The following is a 17,224-nucleotide window of genomic DNA, read 5'->3' as shown; positions in this document are numbered from 1 at the left end:
GTCTTGTAAGTGCATGACGAACCCGTTAAAGAGTTGTTCCGTGTCGCCATCTGCTTGTATACCACGAACGTCTACTCTCAAACTTAGCGAAGCCCGTGGAGACTACTGGAAACCATCATCTACTACGGTCTCACAACAAGCCCCGAAAAAGACCTAATCCGCGCGTTCCTGAACAAAGTTCACGCAAAGAATGCCCCGCACTAGCATCCCGCTCGACATTTCCGAACCTCCCCACATCCATGGATCTTTCCGGCATCGCGTCAGGCAGACCCGGTAGAACATATATCCACCATAGACTCCGATCCTAGCCCTTCAAATACGTAGAACACTACTTGTAGGAAGATCAAGATTTCCACCATCATTTCGTATCTACTGCACACAATGGCACCAAACTGGGACAGACTTATCCGCTTCATCGCCACAGATGGGCGTGAGCTGCGGGGTCAACCTATCCTCCCCTCGCCAGAATTCGATGTCGGTACGACGACAGAAGAGACGGGACTAAAGGCCAAGGTAATCGATGTTAAGAACAATGACATCTTTGACCCCGCCACCAAGGTTACCGATGAGGAAGTCACCGTCAAGAAGCTACTAGGCCCCGTGACCACAGACGAAGTACCCATCATCCGGTGCATAGGTCTAAACTTCATCAAACACAGTAAGTATCTCTCACACACCCCATACCCTCTTCTCAAACCATTGACCTCCCCACGTCCAGTCCAAGAAGGCGGCCGCACCCTTCCTCCTTACCCTTCAACCTTCATCAAAGCCAACACCTGCCTAAACGACCACAACGCCCCCATCGTCATCCCCAAACTCGCCCAAGACAACCAAGCCGACTACGAAGGCGAACTCTGCTTCATAATCTCGCAAGACGCCAAAAACGTCTCCGAAGCCGACGCCTTCAACTACATCGGCGGCTACACCTCCGGCAACGACGTCTCATCCCGAAAACTCCAACGCGACCCCCTCCTCGCCGGCACAGTCCCACAATGGAACTTCTCCAAAGGCTTCGACACGTACGCACCCTTGGGCCCTCAACTCGTCTCCCCACGCGTGATCCCTGATCCGTCGAAATTGCATCTCAAGACGGTGGTGAATGGGGATCTGAGACAGAGTTCTGGGATCGATGATTTGTGCTTCAAGATTCCGACGTTGGTGAGTTATTGTAGTCAGGGGACTACGCTGAAGAAGGGCACGGTTTTCATGACGGGGACGTGTGCGGGCGTGGGGTATGCGATGAAGGAGCCGCAGTTTTTGAAGCCGGGAGATGTCGTGGAGGTTACGCTTAGTCCGGAGATTGGGACGCTGAGGAATACGGTAGAGTATGCTTAGGTGGATGGGTGGGTTGAGGGATTGGACTGAGGGTGTGGGTACGGGGACCTTGATGGGGAATGTATGTATAGTGCTTTGGACTATTCGTTTGATGTTTCGAATGCATAAAGGTCTTGCACAATTCCTATACTTAGGATTTGAAGCTTGTGTACAGGAATTGTTGTGGTTCCTCACTAGGGCTTCTTAGACTGGAATACGAAATCAGAAGTCGACGACGGCGATTGTATTGGATCTATTGTTCGTACAAGAGTTAGCTTATCGTGTCGCGTGGATATCACTGGTTGTAGATCCCGAGGAAACGACACGCATCTTCATATTCTTGACGAGGATGGCGTGATAGAATACAGATAATCTTGGAGGACGAGAAGCGTTCCCATCTAAACCTTCCAATCAAATCTTCGACCTCGCCTTACTCTTCTCCTCCATCTCCCTCCTCTTAATCTCAAACCTCTCCATCGGCGCCCCCTCAACAAACCGCTCCGCCAACGCATCCACAGCATTAACCACAGCCACCAACCTCGCATCCCTAATCGGTGCATTCTGCAACCTCTTCATCTCAATCATACTCTTGCCATCATTCACTTTAAGCTGTTCCTCCAAGAACGCCTCGACCTTGCCATGGAACTCGTCGCCAGTAGCATCCCACACGTAATTGTACAAGCCGGCATCGAGCAGCTCTTGCGCGGAGAGCTTGCGGCCAAACATGAGGAAGTCGTTTGCGCGGTGGATGCCGATGGATTGCGCGAAGGAGAGGGCGGACCCGTTTTCGGGGACGAGACCGAGGGCGGAGAAGGGGCATTGGAGCCACGCGGTTGAGGAGGCGAGGACGATGTCGGCGATGCCTGGAAACCAGGCTGCGCCGCCGCCGACGGCGGGGCCGTTGAGCGCGAGGATGAGGACTTTGCGGTGGCTGTGGGGTGTCAGTTTCGCTGTGTGGGAATACATGAGTGTAGGTAGACTTACTCGATCATCGAACGTAGAAGCTCCGTTGCTGTGCCCATGTCAGAGTTAGTACTACAATTCAGAAGTGCCATCACATTTCAACATGAAAATAAAGTTGCGGTATAAGCAAGATCAAGAGGCGGACATACCATAGCTGAACCTTGACATATAACTCAGCTTCTTCTCCGCATCGTTCTTGAAGGCTTCGCTGCCTCCTCCAGCGATTCCCTTGACGTCCGCGCCAGCCGAGAAGAAGCGTCCCTCGCCTGTTAGCACGGTGAAGATGGTGTCTGGGTGCTCATTGAGAACGCGTAATCCGGCGATGATGTCGGGAATGAGGTTTCCGCCAAAAGAGTTCAGGGCCTTGGGTCGGTTGAACTAATGGATGTGTTAGCGGACGCATGCTGTGATGTTTACCCATGGGTGAATTGGCAAGATCGTCCGGACGGATTCGGGAGTGTGCCGCACGGATGGATGATGGGGTCTTTGAATGTTACCTTAATGATACCGATCTTGCCCTTGATCTCGAACTTGATATCCGAGTAATCCGATGAAGAAGTCATGATGTTTGTTTTCCTGGCTCTTTCGCGCTGTTCTTTGAGGCGGTAGAGCAGATCACCGATTACGATGTCGCAAAGATTCTCCTAATAACACTCTGTTTTAGGTAGGTGGATGGTAAGATGGGTGATGAAACTCCAGACTATCGAGACGGAGTGTACTTGTGGAAGATGAATAGTAAGCTTTCCCCGCAAGACGCGACAGGCCTCGGTTCGGGCGACTGAACGAAGTCTAGTGTTGAATGTGTTGTCGAGTCAGACCATGTAAACGCGATCTAAAGAACAAAGCAATTAGATGTTATGCTTTGATGCTGATTGCGTGATGAGAGATGATGCAGCGAGGTGATGTAGTCGCGTACCTGTGCCTGGGTTGCTGACAATACTGTGAAGAACGATGTCGCGTTTTACCTCGGCAGGGTTACGAGGCACGTCATCACGGGCTACTACATCCACAACATCGCATGCACAGCACAGAAGCCTTAACGGACTCATGTGCGGAATCAATTTGATCGTTCGCGCTTTTTTCAATGAGATCTGATAGGAACTCTAAGATAGTAAATCGTACTTACCGCATGACGCGCACGCGCACACTCCGTGTGAAGCAGGCAAAGTCACTATCTTAAGCCACATTTCGCACAAGGTGCACAGCATCAAAAACTATAACCCGTAGTACTGTGAAGGTATATCCCTAGAACACCTAGCCTTTTTGTGAATCCATTCTGAAGCATGTGATTCGAAATCTTTGTTACAGTCCCAAACCACCTGTTCATGTTCCACGCGCAAAGTCCTGATAGCCTGGAAAGGCAGATACAAATGGCACTGGAAAGTCCATAACACTCGAAATATGAAGATGTTGCTCTTCGCTCTGCGTTATTGCAGCTTTAGCCGACTCAGATGAATGTAAGAAAAGAAAACTGCATCACATCCTCGCTGAAGCTCGAAGTCTAGCTGGAGTATCCATCCGTAGTTCTTCATTGGCCCATCAAGCAAGTCAAGTCACAAGCAGTATACCAGTCACGGGCATCACGCAAAACATTCAATCAGCGGTGCGAGAAAAGCATATAATTCCAAAGCAAACAAAACTAAAAGCACCATCACTCGCACCACACGTCCCCTTTCCCCATCTCCAAGCGCAATGGTCGTGGCGAGCTAGATGTTCCTTTCCCGTCCCTGGAAGCAGCCTCCTTGATGGAGATCCGTCAATCACGCGGACTACTAGCCGCCAACCCCATTGCAACCCTTCGAGTCTACCAGCCAAGCTTCAGTCACATACACTCTTCGCCAGATACAATTTAAAATCGTCCCCTTGTTAAGCTTTACCTCCCCACAAGCTGGCAGACATATCCGAAGGGGGGAAACTCAAGGAAAGTACTAAGAACCACATGAAAGGACGAGGGGGCAGGGGATAATTAATGCGAGGTGAAAGCCGTAAAGTCAAACAAAGATCAGTCATCAGCTGGAGAGCTGCCCAGTAACACTAGCTGTGCAGGACGACCAAGATAATCGGTTGGCTGTAATCCGGAAGGAGTTGAGATGTGTTTACAAGCCGAACTGTGATGCCAAATGGAGATACCGTGTGGGTCGAGCTTCCAGAGATGTGAGATAGTCGTCAGAGACGCATGGCCGTGAGAAACGCAAGACAGTGGAATGTCTTCCTAGGTCCGTACGAGGTGTCTGACGAATGGATCCCATGAACTGATCAAGGAGCGACGCCGTCCAATATGTTGCCAGGACGGCAATGCCGCATTTCCCATTCGTTGTGTGTGCGGAGCCGCGTCAGAAGAAGCGGTCACGCAAGAGTTGAGATGACGAATCGAAAGCCGCATCAAATCAGTAACCAGATGCATACTGGTCCCCGCCACGCTTGTTGGCCGAACGAAGCTGCCTGAAAGAAGGAAGAAGGTTAGTAAAATCTGGATCTGGCGCCCCCCGCGCTAAGCGTTCTCAACACCAAACGCAAAGGAGAGGGTCCCTTACGAGGATCAGATATATCGAACTCACATTCCGGTGCCCTCCTGGCGCGCGTTGACCGGACCGCGCTTGGTGCCAGCTGCCGTGCCCGCGTTGGCAGCGGCGGTGGTGGTGACGTGGCGTCCGCGGCCCTTGTCGTCTTCCTCGCCCTGGCCCTGGTTGGCAGCCTGGGCGATGGCTTGGGCGTTCTTCTGGTACTTGTAGACGGTCCAGTCGAACACGTAGTCGTACTGGAAGCCTTCACGGACGAAGAGGTCGCGGAAAATCTTGCGGAGGTACGAGTAGTCGGGCTTGTCATCGAAGCGGAGGGAACGGGTGTAGTTGAGGTAGATGGCGAACTCGTTGGGGAAGCCACGGCAGAGGACCTCGGTGGGAGTCGTCATCTTCTTCTCCATGATGCGGTCGTATTTCTGCTTCTTGGTGGCCGCCTTAAGACCCTGCCAGGGAAGGGATCCACGGCAGAAGTAAAGCATGACATAGCCCAGAGACTCCATGTCGTCACGGCGGGATTGTTCTGGTCATGTTAGTTTAGCAAGCTGGATGATGTGCGGGATACGTACCGACACCCAAGTGAGTGTTGATGGAGGCGTAGCGGGCGGTACCAGTCAAGTTCTTGTTCTCTCTGTACGGGATGTGGAAGTGCGTCTTGGGATCGCGGTACTTCTTGGCCAGACCAAAGTCGATGACATTGACCTGGTTGCCGCGCTTGCCAATGCCCATAAGGAAGTTGTCGGGCTTGATGTCGCGGTGGATGAAGGACTTGGCGTGGATGTACTCGATGCGGGAGATGAGCTGATCGGCGAGGAGCAGAACAGTCTTCAGGGAGAACTTGCGGTTGCAGAAGTTGAAGAGATCCTCGAGGGAAGGGCCGAGCAGGTCCAGGACCATGGCGTTGTAGTCGCACTCGGTTCCGAACCAGCGGACAAAGGGGATGCCGACACCGCCAGCGAGCGACTTGTAGACGCGGGCCTCATATTCGAGCTGGGGGTGCTTCGCCTTGACGCTCTCGAGCTTGATGGCGATCTCCTCACCAGAGATGATGTTGGTACCTGTAGACGTCAGCGGTGCTGGGGGTGGTGGGCGATGGGCGGCGGCTACGTACCGAGGTAGATGTCACCGAAACTGCCGCTACCAATCTTGCGGCCGATTCTGTACTTGTTGCCGACGCGGAGGTCCTGCTACTGTCAGCCTGGGGTCCTGCGGAGCGGTGCTTGGCCGCCGTGGTGACGGCAAGCGGGGTCGGGGCGTACCATTGTCGTCATGCTTGCAGAGGTGCAACCTTAAGGAGGTTGGCCTGTGGTGGAGGGAGGTGTTGAGGGGGGTGGGTCGAGTGTTGTGACGATGGGGGCGCGGTGGTGTTTTGAGGATCAGCCTGCTGCGGTGGACCGGTCAGTATGAGGCTTTAGCCAACAAGGCGGTGAGTAAGCGGAGCGGGCAGCCGAGAAACGCTAAGGGAGGCAGTCGAGCGTGTTGACCGACAGGTAAAGGAAAGGCCAGCGAGCAGGTGCGTCGTGGTGAGAGATAAATAGGGCACCGGGGGCAGAGGGCGGAGCCGACTGACGAGCTGGGCAGGACTTACTGTAGGGCGTGAATGAGCCCAACGATCAACGATGCCGGAGAGCGTAGGTGCGGGCTGGCGGGCGGGCGAGGTTTGCAACTCTAGCGAAAACGACACAGAGAGGCAGCTGCAGGGCACGGGACAGCACAAGAGGCCGGTAGAACAAGCACACTGTGATCGTGGTGCTGTATCAAAGGAACGCTGATGGCAGGATGAGAGCCACCTGCCTTGTATTCGGCCACCGTCCTTGGCGCGCTAGCGAGCTCTTTCACCGTGGACTGCTGCCCGCTGCCCGCCGCCGTGTATCAAGCATGCGGACCGCAAATCACATCCCTGAGCCGCTCGGAGGCATCACGACCCATCGCACCGCCGTTTGCGTCGTGCGTGTCCGCACATGTCCAGGGTGTCACTGTCGAAATGCCACTGCCCGTTTCAAATGCCGTCGCCTGACTGCCGCATCATGCGACTGAGCCACAGATCTACCCCTTTATGCATCTCGCGCAGTTCGCGAACCGATTGCGCTATATTTGACTTTGACCAAGAACGTCCTGCAGACGCCGTCCCGCTGCTAGAATGAAATTTCGTCGTAGCCGATGTTCTGGAAAGACTGCGGCCCGAAACTGTCTCGTGACGAAGGTCGGGTACGGCAAACACATCATAATTCAGACTAGGCAAACACCACTTGCGTATAACAGTTTCATCGTTCAAAGCCAGAAACTACCCCATGAAGAATGTCCCGTATATCCGTACAAGACCTTTCAACAACACAATAGCGCTCAGCGAGATGCTTTTTCATTCGGAACAAAGGAAAGTATCAGTCCTACTCTATTTAAGGGAAAAACTAAACACCTAAAAGCCTACATTAAGATAAAAGCTTACAAAGTTAGTAGCCTAACAGCAACGTAGGCTTCTAGGTGTTTAGTTTTTCTCTTGTATAAGGTGGTCCTAACACTATCTCCCAACTCTCTCGCTGTGACATCACATCTGCAGAACTCTTCGGACTATATAGTTATGCCTGCTAACCGAACCCGCTATACTTACTGTATGAAGCACCGCGTAGCATGTGCCCATGGTCTGATACAGCATCACATCCCGCCTCTCATAGCGAGGACAGTTATACAATCTCCTTTGTAGAGCTGCTCAGCTATGTCAGAAACATTCGATACCGGAAACATCCGAATACCATCTTGACAGCGTACACCATCAACATGTAGTGACAAACAGGTTCGAAGGGAATCTGGAATAGTCTGTAGGTCAAACATAGTCTAGCAGCAGGTGATCTGCATGCGGAAACCGCCTGGTAGATGGGATTAAACCCGACCATAGTCTGATCCTCTTGGGTTGAGCCGAAGTACGCTCCCTGGCAACGTGGTAGCGATCTCTGCGTGGAAAGTTGCCTGCAATTCAGTTGACACGCACTCGCATGACCAGAGCCGCAGAACACAAGAGATGATATGTTCGTGATGGGTTGATTTTGCCAAGTCTATACAGCCATCTCAGTCGGAGACCTTGAATGATCCTCCTCCTCCACGGCTATTATACACTGCCTCTGATTGCACTCGTATGCTCAAAGACCGCTCCCCGTATCGCGAAGTATCCGGCTTAGTGGTTCGGCGCCTGGTTCTTGAGGGCTGGGTTGCGCGGGTCGTTCTTGTACTCATCGGCTGTGCTGGTCAGCCTGCGAACATGGATCGAGCTGGATGGCTTCGTCTCTGGGATGGGGATTACGTACACTGGGCCATGGCGTTGGCGGCAGAGTTGACACCGTAGAGGATGACGAGGCCTATTGACTCTTGTTAATCCTGTCTCACACTGCGAGCCCTCGGCTCCCAAGCAATTCCATCTCCCTCCGGTCCATCAATTGGGCTCCTCCAAGTATTCTCTGCCCTAATCTAAGTCGCGCAACGTACCGGAGACGTAGAATGGCCACATGGGCTTGGCTGTAGTACCTCGTTAGCAATCTTTTCAAGCTCGACTTTCCACTATCTGCGCGTGCAGGGTGTCGTACCGATTTGCGCCGGGAACTTCCTTCCGAGAAGAGGCATTGTGACGTGTGTTGGAGGGGCAATGGACTGATTTGACGGTTGCGGCGAGGGATGCGGTGATGGGTTGAGCTCCGCTCGAAGAACAGCCCTGGAGATGCTTGGCGTCTGCGCACGGATCCCTCACACCATTGTACTAAGAGGGAGCAACATCCCACTTCGCTCGCGTCCAGATCACACTTGCGATTGCCGAACCGATCACAATCATGGCGCTGGAAGGATGCGTAGGCTCGCTGCGCAGTAGTATGCAATTACTCGATTCGTCTATCAACATACTGGACCAAGGCGTGAGCGACTTCCCTCGATTGGCCAAAGTACTGCAGACGACACGGGTGTGTACACGTTAAGAACATGATTATACCTGCATCGTGTTGACCCTGGAACAGCATTTCGAACTCATCTCCGAGTCTGACCTCCAAACCGCGCAATCAGCACTCCTCTCAGAAATCCGCCCCGAGGTCGATAACCTTCTTAAGCGCGTAGAAAACTACCTCGACAAGCTGGAGCGTCGCGAGCAGTCCTTGATAGCGAAATGCGACCTGAACGATGGTAGACTCGGACGCGACAACAATGGCAGCTCAGGTCCCAGACCAGCAAGCAGGACCGCACAGCGAAGTGGAGGCAAAACCATCAGCGCGCAACAAGAAATGAGGATGAAGACCTTGAAGGCGAAGAAGGATAGGCTTAGCTATGCCGTGGAGACGCTAGAGTTGCAGGCGAAGCAGAGGGAGCGGCAGTTGCGGATGAGCATGGCCGCACCGCAGCAGTTATACGATGATTGATGTTTTGCTACATTAGCGCAGAGAAAGCATGAGTTGGCCTGTCAGCAATGATATGGGCCGCATGAGTTCACAATCTTGGAACAGGCGTTTTGGCATAAGATACCCCGGAGTAGTTGAATACAGACACCATGTTATTCCCACGTAATTTTGAGGAATGCAACAAAATGCGAATCTTTAGTTGACCTTTGACGCCTGGTGCATGAAGGTTCCCAACAGCAGTTAGGATCAGAATTTTAGGTTGACGCTAATGAAATGCAGCTTGTTTCCCGATAGGTTGTAGAAGACAGCCCATTGAATGCCTTGGATACGTAGTTGAGCGAAGAATAAGCGCTCTCGTGCAGTGTTGTGATACCCAGTTCAGATGGTCAAGATGTTGGTGATGCGCTAGCGTCGGCTAACCCCGTGACCTGAGGGAGCGCAGAACTCGCAGAACACCGACATTGAACATTCTCCGACCACATCTTCCCCACCACCCCGTCCATCATGAGCTCTCTCCGCATCGCCCGAGCTGCCCTCCGCGCGAGGCCCGCTGCCATTGCCCGCCCCATCCAGCGCAGAGGGTACGCCGAAGTCGCCAATGACAAGATCAAGCTCTCCCTAGCTCTCCCGCATCAGGTACGCCATACCAGCTGTCGCAACATGCGGGGGCATACCCCAGGTTGCAATTGGCATCTGAATTGAGAGGCTAACTGGTGGTCAACAGTCTATCTACAAATCCCAGGATGTGTACGTCTCTCGAGAGCCCGGCCGATCCCGCAAAGCGAAATCGCGAATACTGACATGAAATGTTTTACAGCGTCCAGGTCAACCTCCCCGCGGAGACCGGTGACATGGGTGTTCTGGCCAACCACGTTGCCTCCATCGAGCAGCTGAAGCCCGGCCTAGTCGAGATCATCGAGGAGCAGGGTGGCAGCAAGCAATTCTTCCTGTCTGGTGGATTTGCTGTTGTGCAGCCCAACTCCGTCCTCAGCATCAACGCCGTCGAGGGCTACCCATTGGAGGACTTCAGCGCCGAGGTATGAGCGGATGCACGGAGATGGGGAACAACGACTGACAAGGAGATAGGCTGTCAGGAACCAGATCGGCGAGGCACAGAAGATTGCCAGCGGAAACGGCAGTGAGGCTGACATTGCTGAGGCCAAGATCGAGCTCGAGGTACGCACCGTAAACACATCTTAGCAGGAAGCGCTGACAAGACCCAGGTCCTAGAGAGCCTGCAGGCTGCATTGAAGTAAATGTGTAAATAGCGTTCCTTGAGTACGGCATGCGCGGTATGTATAGTAGCAAGCACAGAGCATGCGTGCTTTCCGTGGTCAAAGAATAGAAGGAGCTCCCTGAGGTGACCAAAACATTCCAAACATCTTGCAGTTTCGCTCCTCTTGACCACATTCCTCTGCAATCCGGACCGACCGTACCTTAGCCCACCAGCAACCCTACGAGCTACACTACTTTTATTGTTACACTTCTATCAGTTTGTCTTACTTCTTTAGCACCCAGTCTTACTCTGTCTTACTTCGTTACAGCTTGTCTTACTTCACCACAGCAATCGCAGTTTTCCTTACACACAATCAACAGTTACCACGCGTCTACAACATCACCCTTCTCACTTCTGCAACGCATTATCCAAAAATTTAGCGTCTCATGCCCCGAGGCTTCGACCAACCCACGTCAAGTTCTGCGTCCCGAGCTACCAATGCGGGACTACGCGAGCAGAGCAATCAACCATCAAACATAAGAACTAGACAGGGTCGGTTCGAAGCTCCTGCTACGATACCGGGAGCCGGAGAGGCGAAGCAACCATACCCGACCACATCCAGACGCAAGTCTAGTAGTCCCTCAGCTTTGCCCCTCCCACAAGCATCGAGCGAACCTCAACCGCCTCCTTCCGGACGCAAATCGCCTGCCTATTTGCAAGGCAGGAACCCATATGGCCGAGTATTGGACAAGGTCCAGCATCCGTACCGGGAGCCCGAGGCAGTGACAACAGCACCTGTACCGCCTTCCCAAGCTGGCTCCAATATCGGTTCACGGCCACCTGCGGTGGGTGTCACAGACTCCAAACAACAATCTCTGGCCCAAGAGCCGGGTCGACGCGGCACCCAGACAACATACCCGCCATCAAGACAGCCACAGGTCCCCAAGTCAGTCCGCTCTGCCAAGGACTTCTTCGAGACGGAAGCCTTCCAACGTCCGTCAGCGTCCCGTCCCCCACCTTCAGTTCCTGGTACCAGTGCCGCGAAGGCGCTCGCTCCCCAAACATACGCCTCTAGTGCCTCTGGCGAACCTCCTGCCCGTGCTCCAAACCAGAAGTTATCTTCTACTCCTAATGAGCAAGCCCCCGATACAGGGCTGCTGTTGTCTTCTCTCACGGAATTCTACGATACTCGCGAATCTGTGCAGTCCGTGATCCCCTACAAACAAGGCGAAGCCGATGAGAGCGCTCCCATCATCACGACACAGAAAGCAACGCCTCCGGCCGTACCATCTGATCAGGGAGAGGAGCAGTATTTTTCCGACATAGAGCGAGAATCCATTGGTCGTCGGAAGTCTACCAACATCTTTGCAGGCAAATCCGACGGTGCAAGGCTTCCAAGTTTCGGCCAACAGGCTGTACAGGACAGCTTTGCAAGCGATGATCCCTCCAAGAGGCCACTCACTGACACTGGCGGAGCCAACCCGGTTGATCACATAGCCCCCTCTGATGAGATTGTGAGGAGTCTCGCTACCCGCGGTTCAATACCAGCTGCTGAGACCAGGCAAGCCAGCAATCCGAACCCTCCGTCGCAACAGGAAGGTAGACGTGCGAAGTCTGGTCGCGATCTTCGAAGGACTTTCGAGGAAGACAACGGGATTTCACCCAAACGGCTCAGGCGCAGTGGATCACACACTGCTTCTTTGACGGAGAGTGGTACTTCAGCAAAGGAACCCGTTGATCGTGTCGCGGAGTGGACCCAGAGTACGGATATTGGAAATTTTCGCAACCAGTCCGGGAAGTCCATTGGTGTGCGTAGACGAGCTGAGGAGATCGTGGCAAGGAATCTCGGCCACGACGGTGCAAGTGACATGAGTGTCTCTCGACAAAGCTGTATCTCAGGCTCGATACCAACTGCCAACATTGGTGTCGAAGAGCAGTATGGCGAGACCAAAGTGCCGGACGATGTCGACAACCGCCAAGGGTACGGACGTCGCGTCACACAAGATTTTGGCTTCCCAGGCGCACGAATCAAGTCGCATGGCATCAACAAGACGAGCCGACCGTTACGAGACCCTGGCAATTGGACCAAGCGAGCGTGTGGGCACTTCTCATACATGGGCAAAACTGAACACCGCGAGCTTGCACAAGAGAAAATATGTCGGCAATGTTCGACCCGAGTACCAGTGCTTGAAGAGCTACTGTCTACGAAGCGGCGGACACGCAGACGAGCTTCATCAGAGTCGTTGACCTCTACAACCCCTTCATCGAAAATCTCCACAGATGACTGTTGCCGCCGGCAGAGGCGTCGTCGGTGTCAGTCTGAAAGCATGTCGCATGACAGATGCGGAGATAGATTCGCTGATGAGTTGGGTCACATCATCGACAATATCCTAGAAGAGCATGCAAACACACTTCAGAATGTCATCAGCAACATCAAGAACACCCAACCTAGTCTCGACCAGCTGCGAAGGGTGTCTGGAGACCTTGTTCAGCGATGCAATACCAACGGATGTGACAGGAATCGCTGCCGGACATCCTGCCGTTCAGCACATGAATCTTGTCGACGAGACGATGATTGGCTTCCACCCTGCCCATATCTCCCACCCAAAGCGGCAGAGAAACTCAACGTTGGGGCTACAGGCCAAGTCAAGCCGAACCTCAACGATCCTCAATCGAGCCTGCGTGAAGAAGTGCAGTCGATACCCGATCTTGTCGACCTTGTCAAATCTGCAGCTGACGATCTTGGCTTCGATCTTGACCGAAGGCCCACCGCGACCGACGATGACATGTTCCACAACGCCCCTTACGAGACCACACCCATGGATTCTGTCTCACGTCACACGGATGTCTCCTTTGGAACAGCAGAGAACAGGGCTACGGAGGACGAGCCGCTTACCGAAGACAGCTGGCTACAGCAAACGCGTAGGCACTTGACCGAACTCTCGGAGGCCCGAGAACAGCTTATGGACGAACTGGATTCCATCGCTGGAGATCTCGACGTCAAATTTCGAGACCAACCAGAGGTTGAGTCGGTGACTGATTCGGATGCACCACATGCACACCGTGTACTCAGCAAAGCTCCCACAGGTCTCTCGCGTACATCCACATTACAGAGAGACGCTCTTATCGACTCAGTACAGCGTATGCTCAGCAAAGCGCCTACTGGCATCTCACGCAGCTCTACATGGCATGAGCAGAATCAGGGAGAAGAGGCTGCTGATGACCTCGATTCCAGCAAAGCGCCTACTGGCATCTCACGCAGCTCTACGTGGCATGAGCAAAGCCAGGAAGAGGCTGCTGATGACCTCGATTTCAACCCAGCACAGCGCAGATCAAGCAAAGCTCCTACCGGTCTCTCACGCACGTCTACTTCGCAGAAAGATGCTATGATCGACTCGGTACAACGTGTGCAACGTGTGCTCAGTAAGATCCCCACCGGCCTCTCACGCAGGGCTACACGGCCTGGAGAAGATGACGGAGATGAGGAAGAGAAAGAAGCAGTCGATAATCGCAGTCTCGGACTTGTGCAGCGTGTACTGAGCCCAACCCCTGCAGACTTCTCGCGCACGTCTACATCGCAAGTAGATGCCATCGTCGACTCGGTACAGCGCGTGCAACGCGTGCTCAGCAAGATTCCTACTGGCCTCTCACGCAGCTCTACATGGCATGGAGAAGATGAGGAGGCCGTCGAAGACCCCGACATCGAGCCAGTGCAGCGTGTTTTGAGCATGTCCCCTCCTGGTATCTTGCAGGCCTCTACGTGGATCAGGGACGCTTCTGTCGACGCAACGCGACGTGTACTCAGCAAGCCTCTTACTGGTCTCCTGCGCAATACTACTTGGGCTGGTATAGGGGACGATCCGGCAGACAGTTCCTTCGTCGAGCCCGTACAACGTGTACTCAGCAAGGCTCTTACTGGTCTCTCGCGCAACTCTACATGGCAAAAGGATGATGATGCACCGGTAGACGAAGCCCTTGTTGAAAGTGTAGAGCGTGGGCTCAGCAAGGCTCCTACCAGCGTCTCGCGCGAATCCGAATAGCAGGAGGATACGTCTACTGACTTCGATACTACTCAGACTGGTCAGCACGACGACGAAGACGAGCCGTTCGGCGAGCTTACGCAGCCTACGCTCGAAAAGACCAACAGTGGCCTCTCGCGAGCATCTACGTGGCACGGTATCAGACCTGTCGACTATGAAGAGCCCGGAGCTGACGTTACGAGTCTGCATGATGATGATCTGGTGGCCAAGATAGTGCAAAGTGTTCTCAGCAAGGTGCCCTCTGGCTTCTCACGCGCATCTACATGGCAGAGCAACAAGACTGTCGACATCGGAGACCTCGGGGCTGACGTTCCGGATCACCAGGAGGACGATCTGGTCACCGCAATGGTGCAGCGTGTTCTCAGTAAAGCGTCCACTGGCATCTCGAGCAGGCCAACCTGGCCCAGCTCCAACGCCGCCAACACCGTCGAAGACGAAGTTCAAAGCGTTGTCGATAAGAGTGTGGACGAGCTTCGGCTCAGTCGCGCACTCACTCGGATCCTCATTCAACCGAAAGAGCCTCCATCTGCTGGTCAAGAGCCATACAAGGCTGAAGACGTTTCGCCTGAAGAGATCTAGGAGGTGCTTCGAGTGGCGAGAGACGAGCTTCCGGCTGCTGTTGCTTCGATCACCGCCGTCTTGCAGACATTGCCAGCTGCTGAACATGCGCCCACTGATGAGAGCAGTGACGTTATGGAGCCTGATCAGCATGTTGAGCTGGCGTATGAAGCGCTAGATAACCCGCAGTATGATACGATGGACGATCCTCAAATTGAGGCGCAACTTCGGGGTCAAGTGGGCCAAGGGTACGGTGAAGCCACGTCTGATACTTACAGCGACCACTACACTGCATCACCGGTCATTGAAGAAGAACCTGAGTTCCAGCCTCCTGTGCAGCGAATTCGCCGAATAAGTACAGCGCCACCTCTTGCGCAACGACAAGAATCATTCATACCTGGCTCAATAGCTGTCTCGATACCTTCCAGTTATTCTTCCGTAGTGGAAGATTTACCGGAATCGCCCGTTTTGTCACGCACAGCTTCGTTCTCCCCTACGCTTGGTACTCGCCGGACAGCTACCATGTCACCATCTCAGTTACGACAAGGTCCTTCAAGCCCACTATCGGTTGCTGATAACGCATCTGAACAACCCATTCTCTTGAGTCTAGCTTCACGCCAGCCAACGCTTGCAAGTCGCCGTACCAGTACAGCAACAGCCAGGATTCAGCGACAAGACTCTGTTAGGCCCGCTTCACCACCTAGTGCGGATGATTCAGAAGCACAACCTGTGATTTCGCGTGCGACTTTCCGCCAGCCTACACTGGAGACCCGCCGCACAAGCAGTGCAAAAGCCAACAACAAGCGACAAGACTCTATCAGACCCGCTTCTCTATCTTCTCCGTATGACTTGGAAGCACAGCCAATCATCTCACGAGCGCCTACACAACAGGGCGCGTTAGGGATGCGTCGAACAAGTACCGCAACAGGTAGCGTCCAGCGCCAGGACTCTATCAGACCCACTTCTCCATCTGTTTCGTATGACTTGGAAGCACAACCTCTCATCTCGCGAGCGTCCACGCAACAGGGCACGCCAGGGATTCGTCGAACAAGTACTGCAACAGGTAGCGTCCAGCGGCAAAACTCTGCCAGGCCCACATCACCACCTGCTATGGATGACTTGGAAGAAGAGCCCGTCTTCTCGCGTGCAGCTTCTCGGCAGGATACGCTGATGATTCGTCGAACAAGTACGATGTCGCCGACTATTGGACGGCAAGAGTCGATGTTAGCCACCTCGTTGCCTGTGGCAGAGACCTCGCTTGAGCAACCGGCTCTCTTGCGTGTGACTTCTCGTCAGCCTACGCTACCCGTCCATAGAAGAGATACGACATCACCGACTATTCAGCGGCAAGAGTCGATGTTAGCCACCACGTTGCCTGTGGCAGAGCCCTCGCTTGAGCAACCGGCTCTCTTGCGTATGGCTTCTCGCCAACCCACGCTACCCGTCCATAGAACAAATACGACATCACCGACTGCCCAGCGACTGGACTCCATTGTACCAACGTCATCACCTGTTGCAGACGAATCGATTAGGCAGCCAGTTCTTATACGTGCAACATCACGTCAGCCTACGCAAAGAGTTGAACGTACAAGCACAGTGACACCGGCTATTCAGCGGCAGCCTTCGACTATACGCACCCCCTCACCTGCGGCAGAGATCTCATCTAGGATGCCCCTTATCATTCGTGTGGCATCGCGACAGCCTACACAGGGGTCCCGTCGAACAAGCACGATACCATCAGTTGTACTGCGGAACGACTCTCCAAGGCCCGAAATCTCTCCCGTCCTGTCTCTCGCTGCGGATGACGTAAATGATCAGACGTTTCCGCCTCTTGATTCACGCCAGTCTACGGTGGAGGTCCGTCGAAGAAGCTCAGTACCGACAACTGCTCAGCCAAATGACTCTCCAAGCCTCGAAACCTCTCCAGTCCTGTCTCTTGCCATGGACGAGTTGCCTGATCAGCTATATGCATACTCTGATACACGTCAGACTGCGCTCGAAGTTCGTCGGACAGGCACTGCTCCGACAGATGAGCTTGTCACATCTCCCGATCTGTCGCCTGCTGAATAGGATACGCTTGCACAGCCCATGTCATCTCGCCGGGTTTCACGTCAGCCAACGCGTAAGGTAACTATCCGTGAGGCCGAGATTTATCGTGCGCCTTCGCCTGAGCCTCCATCGGACACAGAGGACGTCCTTGAGCCGGCGATCTTGTCGCGTTCTATCTCATCCCAGCCTACGCGC

At 53.8% G+C, this 17,224-nt stretch overlaps 5 protein-coding genes across 5 annotated transcripts; 3 read left to right on the top strand and 2 right to left on the bottom strand.

Annotated features, from left to right (window-relative positions):
* Nucleotides 1–381: 381 nt before the first annotated feature.
* J4E78_007641 (uncharacterized protein) lies at nt 382–1,335 on the top strand (the record flags this gene model as incomplete). Its single annotated transcript, XM_049368246.1, has 2 exons — nt 382–658; nt 719–1,335. 2 exons carry the CDS (start codon nt 382–384, stop codon nt 1,333–1,335), a joined length of 894 nt encoding a protein of 297 aa, XP_049219900.1.
* Nucleotides 1,336–1,725: 390 nt separating this feature from the next.
* Nucleotides 1,726–2,840, bottom strand: J4E78_007640 (uncharacterized protein; the record flags this gene model as incomplete). Its single annotated transcript, XM_049368245.1, has 4 exons — nt 1,726–2,245; nt 2,299–2,326; nt 2,427–2,655; nt 2,775–2,840. 4 exons carry the CDS (start codon nt 2,838–2,840, stop codon nt 1,726–1,728), a joined length of 843 nt encoding a protein of 280 aa, XP_049219899.1.
* A 1,991-nt stretch (nt 2,841–4,831) lies between these two features.
* On the bottom strand, nt 4,832–6,067 carry HHP1 (casein kinase I; the record flags this gene model as incomplete). The annotated part of the gene is made up of 4 exons (XM_049368244.1): nt 4,832–5,319; nt 5,366–5,854; nt 5,908–5,980; nt 6,056–6,067. The coding sequence occupies 4 exons, from the start codon at nt 6,065–6,067 to the stop codon at nt 4,832–4,834; spliced, it is 1,062 nt and encodes a 353-aa protein (XP_049219898.1).
* Nucleotides 6,068–8,611: 2,544 nt separating this feature from the next.
* Nucleotides 8,612–9,187, top strand: J4E78_007638 (uncharacterized protein; the record flags this gene model as incomplete). The annotated part of the gene is made up of 2 exons (XM_049368243.1): nt 8,612–8,737; nt 8,792–9,187. The coding sequence occupies 2 exons, from the start codon at nt 8,612–8,614 to the stop codon at nt 9,185–9,187; spliced, it is 522 nt and encodes a 173-aa protein (XP_049219897.1).
* A 483-nt stretch (nt 9,188–9,670) lies between these two features.
* J4E78_007637 (uncharacterized protein) lies at nt 9,671–15,001 on the top strand (the record flags this gene model as incomplete). Its single annotated transcript, XM_049368242.1, has 6 exons — nt 9,671–9,802; nt 9,891–9,913; nt 9,984–10,203; nt 10,253–10,342; nt 10,823–14,401; nt 14,459–15,001. 6 exons carry the CDS (start codon nt 9,671–9,673, stop codon nt 14,999–15,001), a joined length of 4,587 nt encoding a protein of 1,528 aa, XP_049219896.1.
* Nucleotides 15,002–17,224: the final 2,223 nt, after the last annotated feature.

This window comes from Alternaria triticimaculans (assembly GCF_023758025.1).
Source record: "Alternaria triticimaculans strain BMP 0046 chromosome Unknown scaffold_12, whole genome shotgun sequence".
In the NCBI taxonomy this organism is placed as follows: Eukaryota; Fungi; Ascomycota; class Dothideomycetes; order Pleosporales; family Pleosporaceae; genus Alternaria; species Alternaria triticimaculans.
The sequence above is the reverse complement of the archived record's forward strand: the minus strand, read 5'-3'. Positions and strand labels throughout refer to the sequence as shown.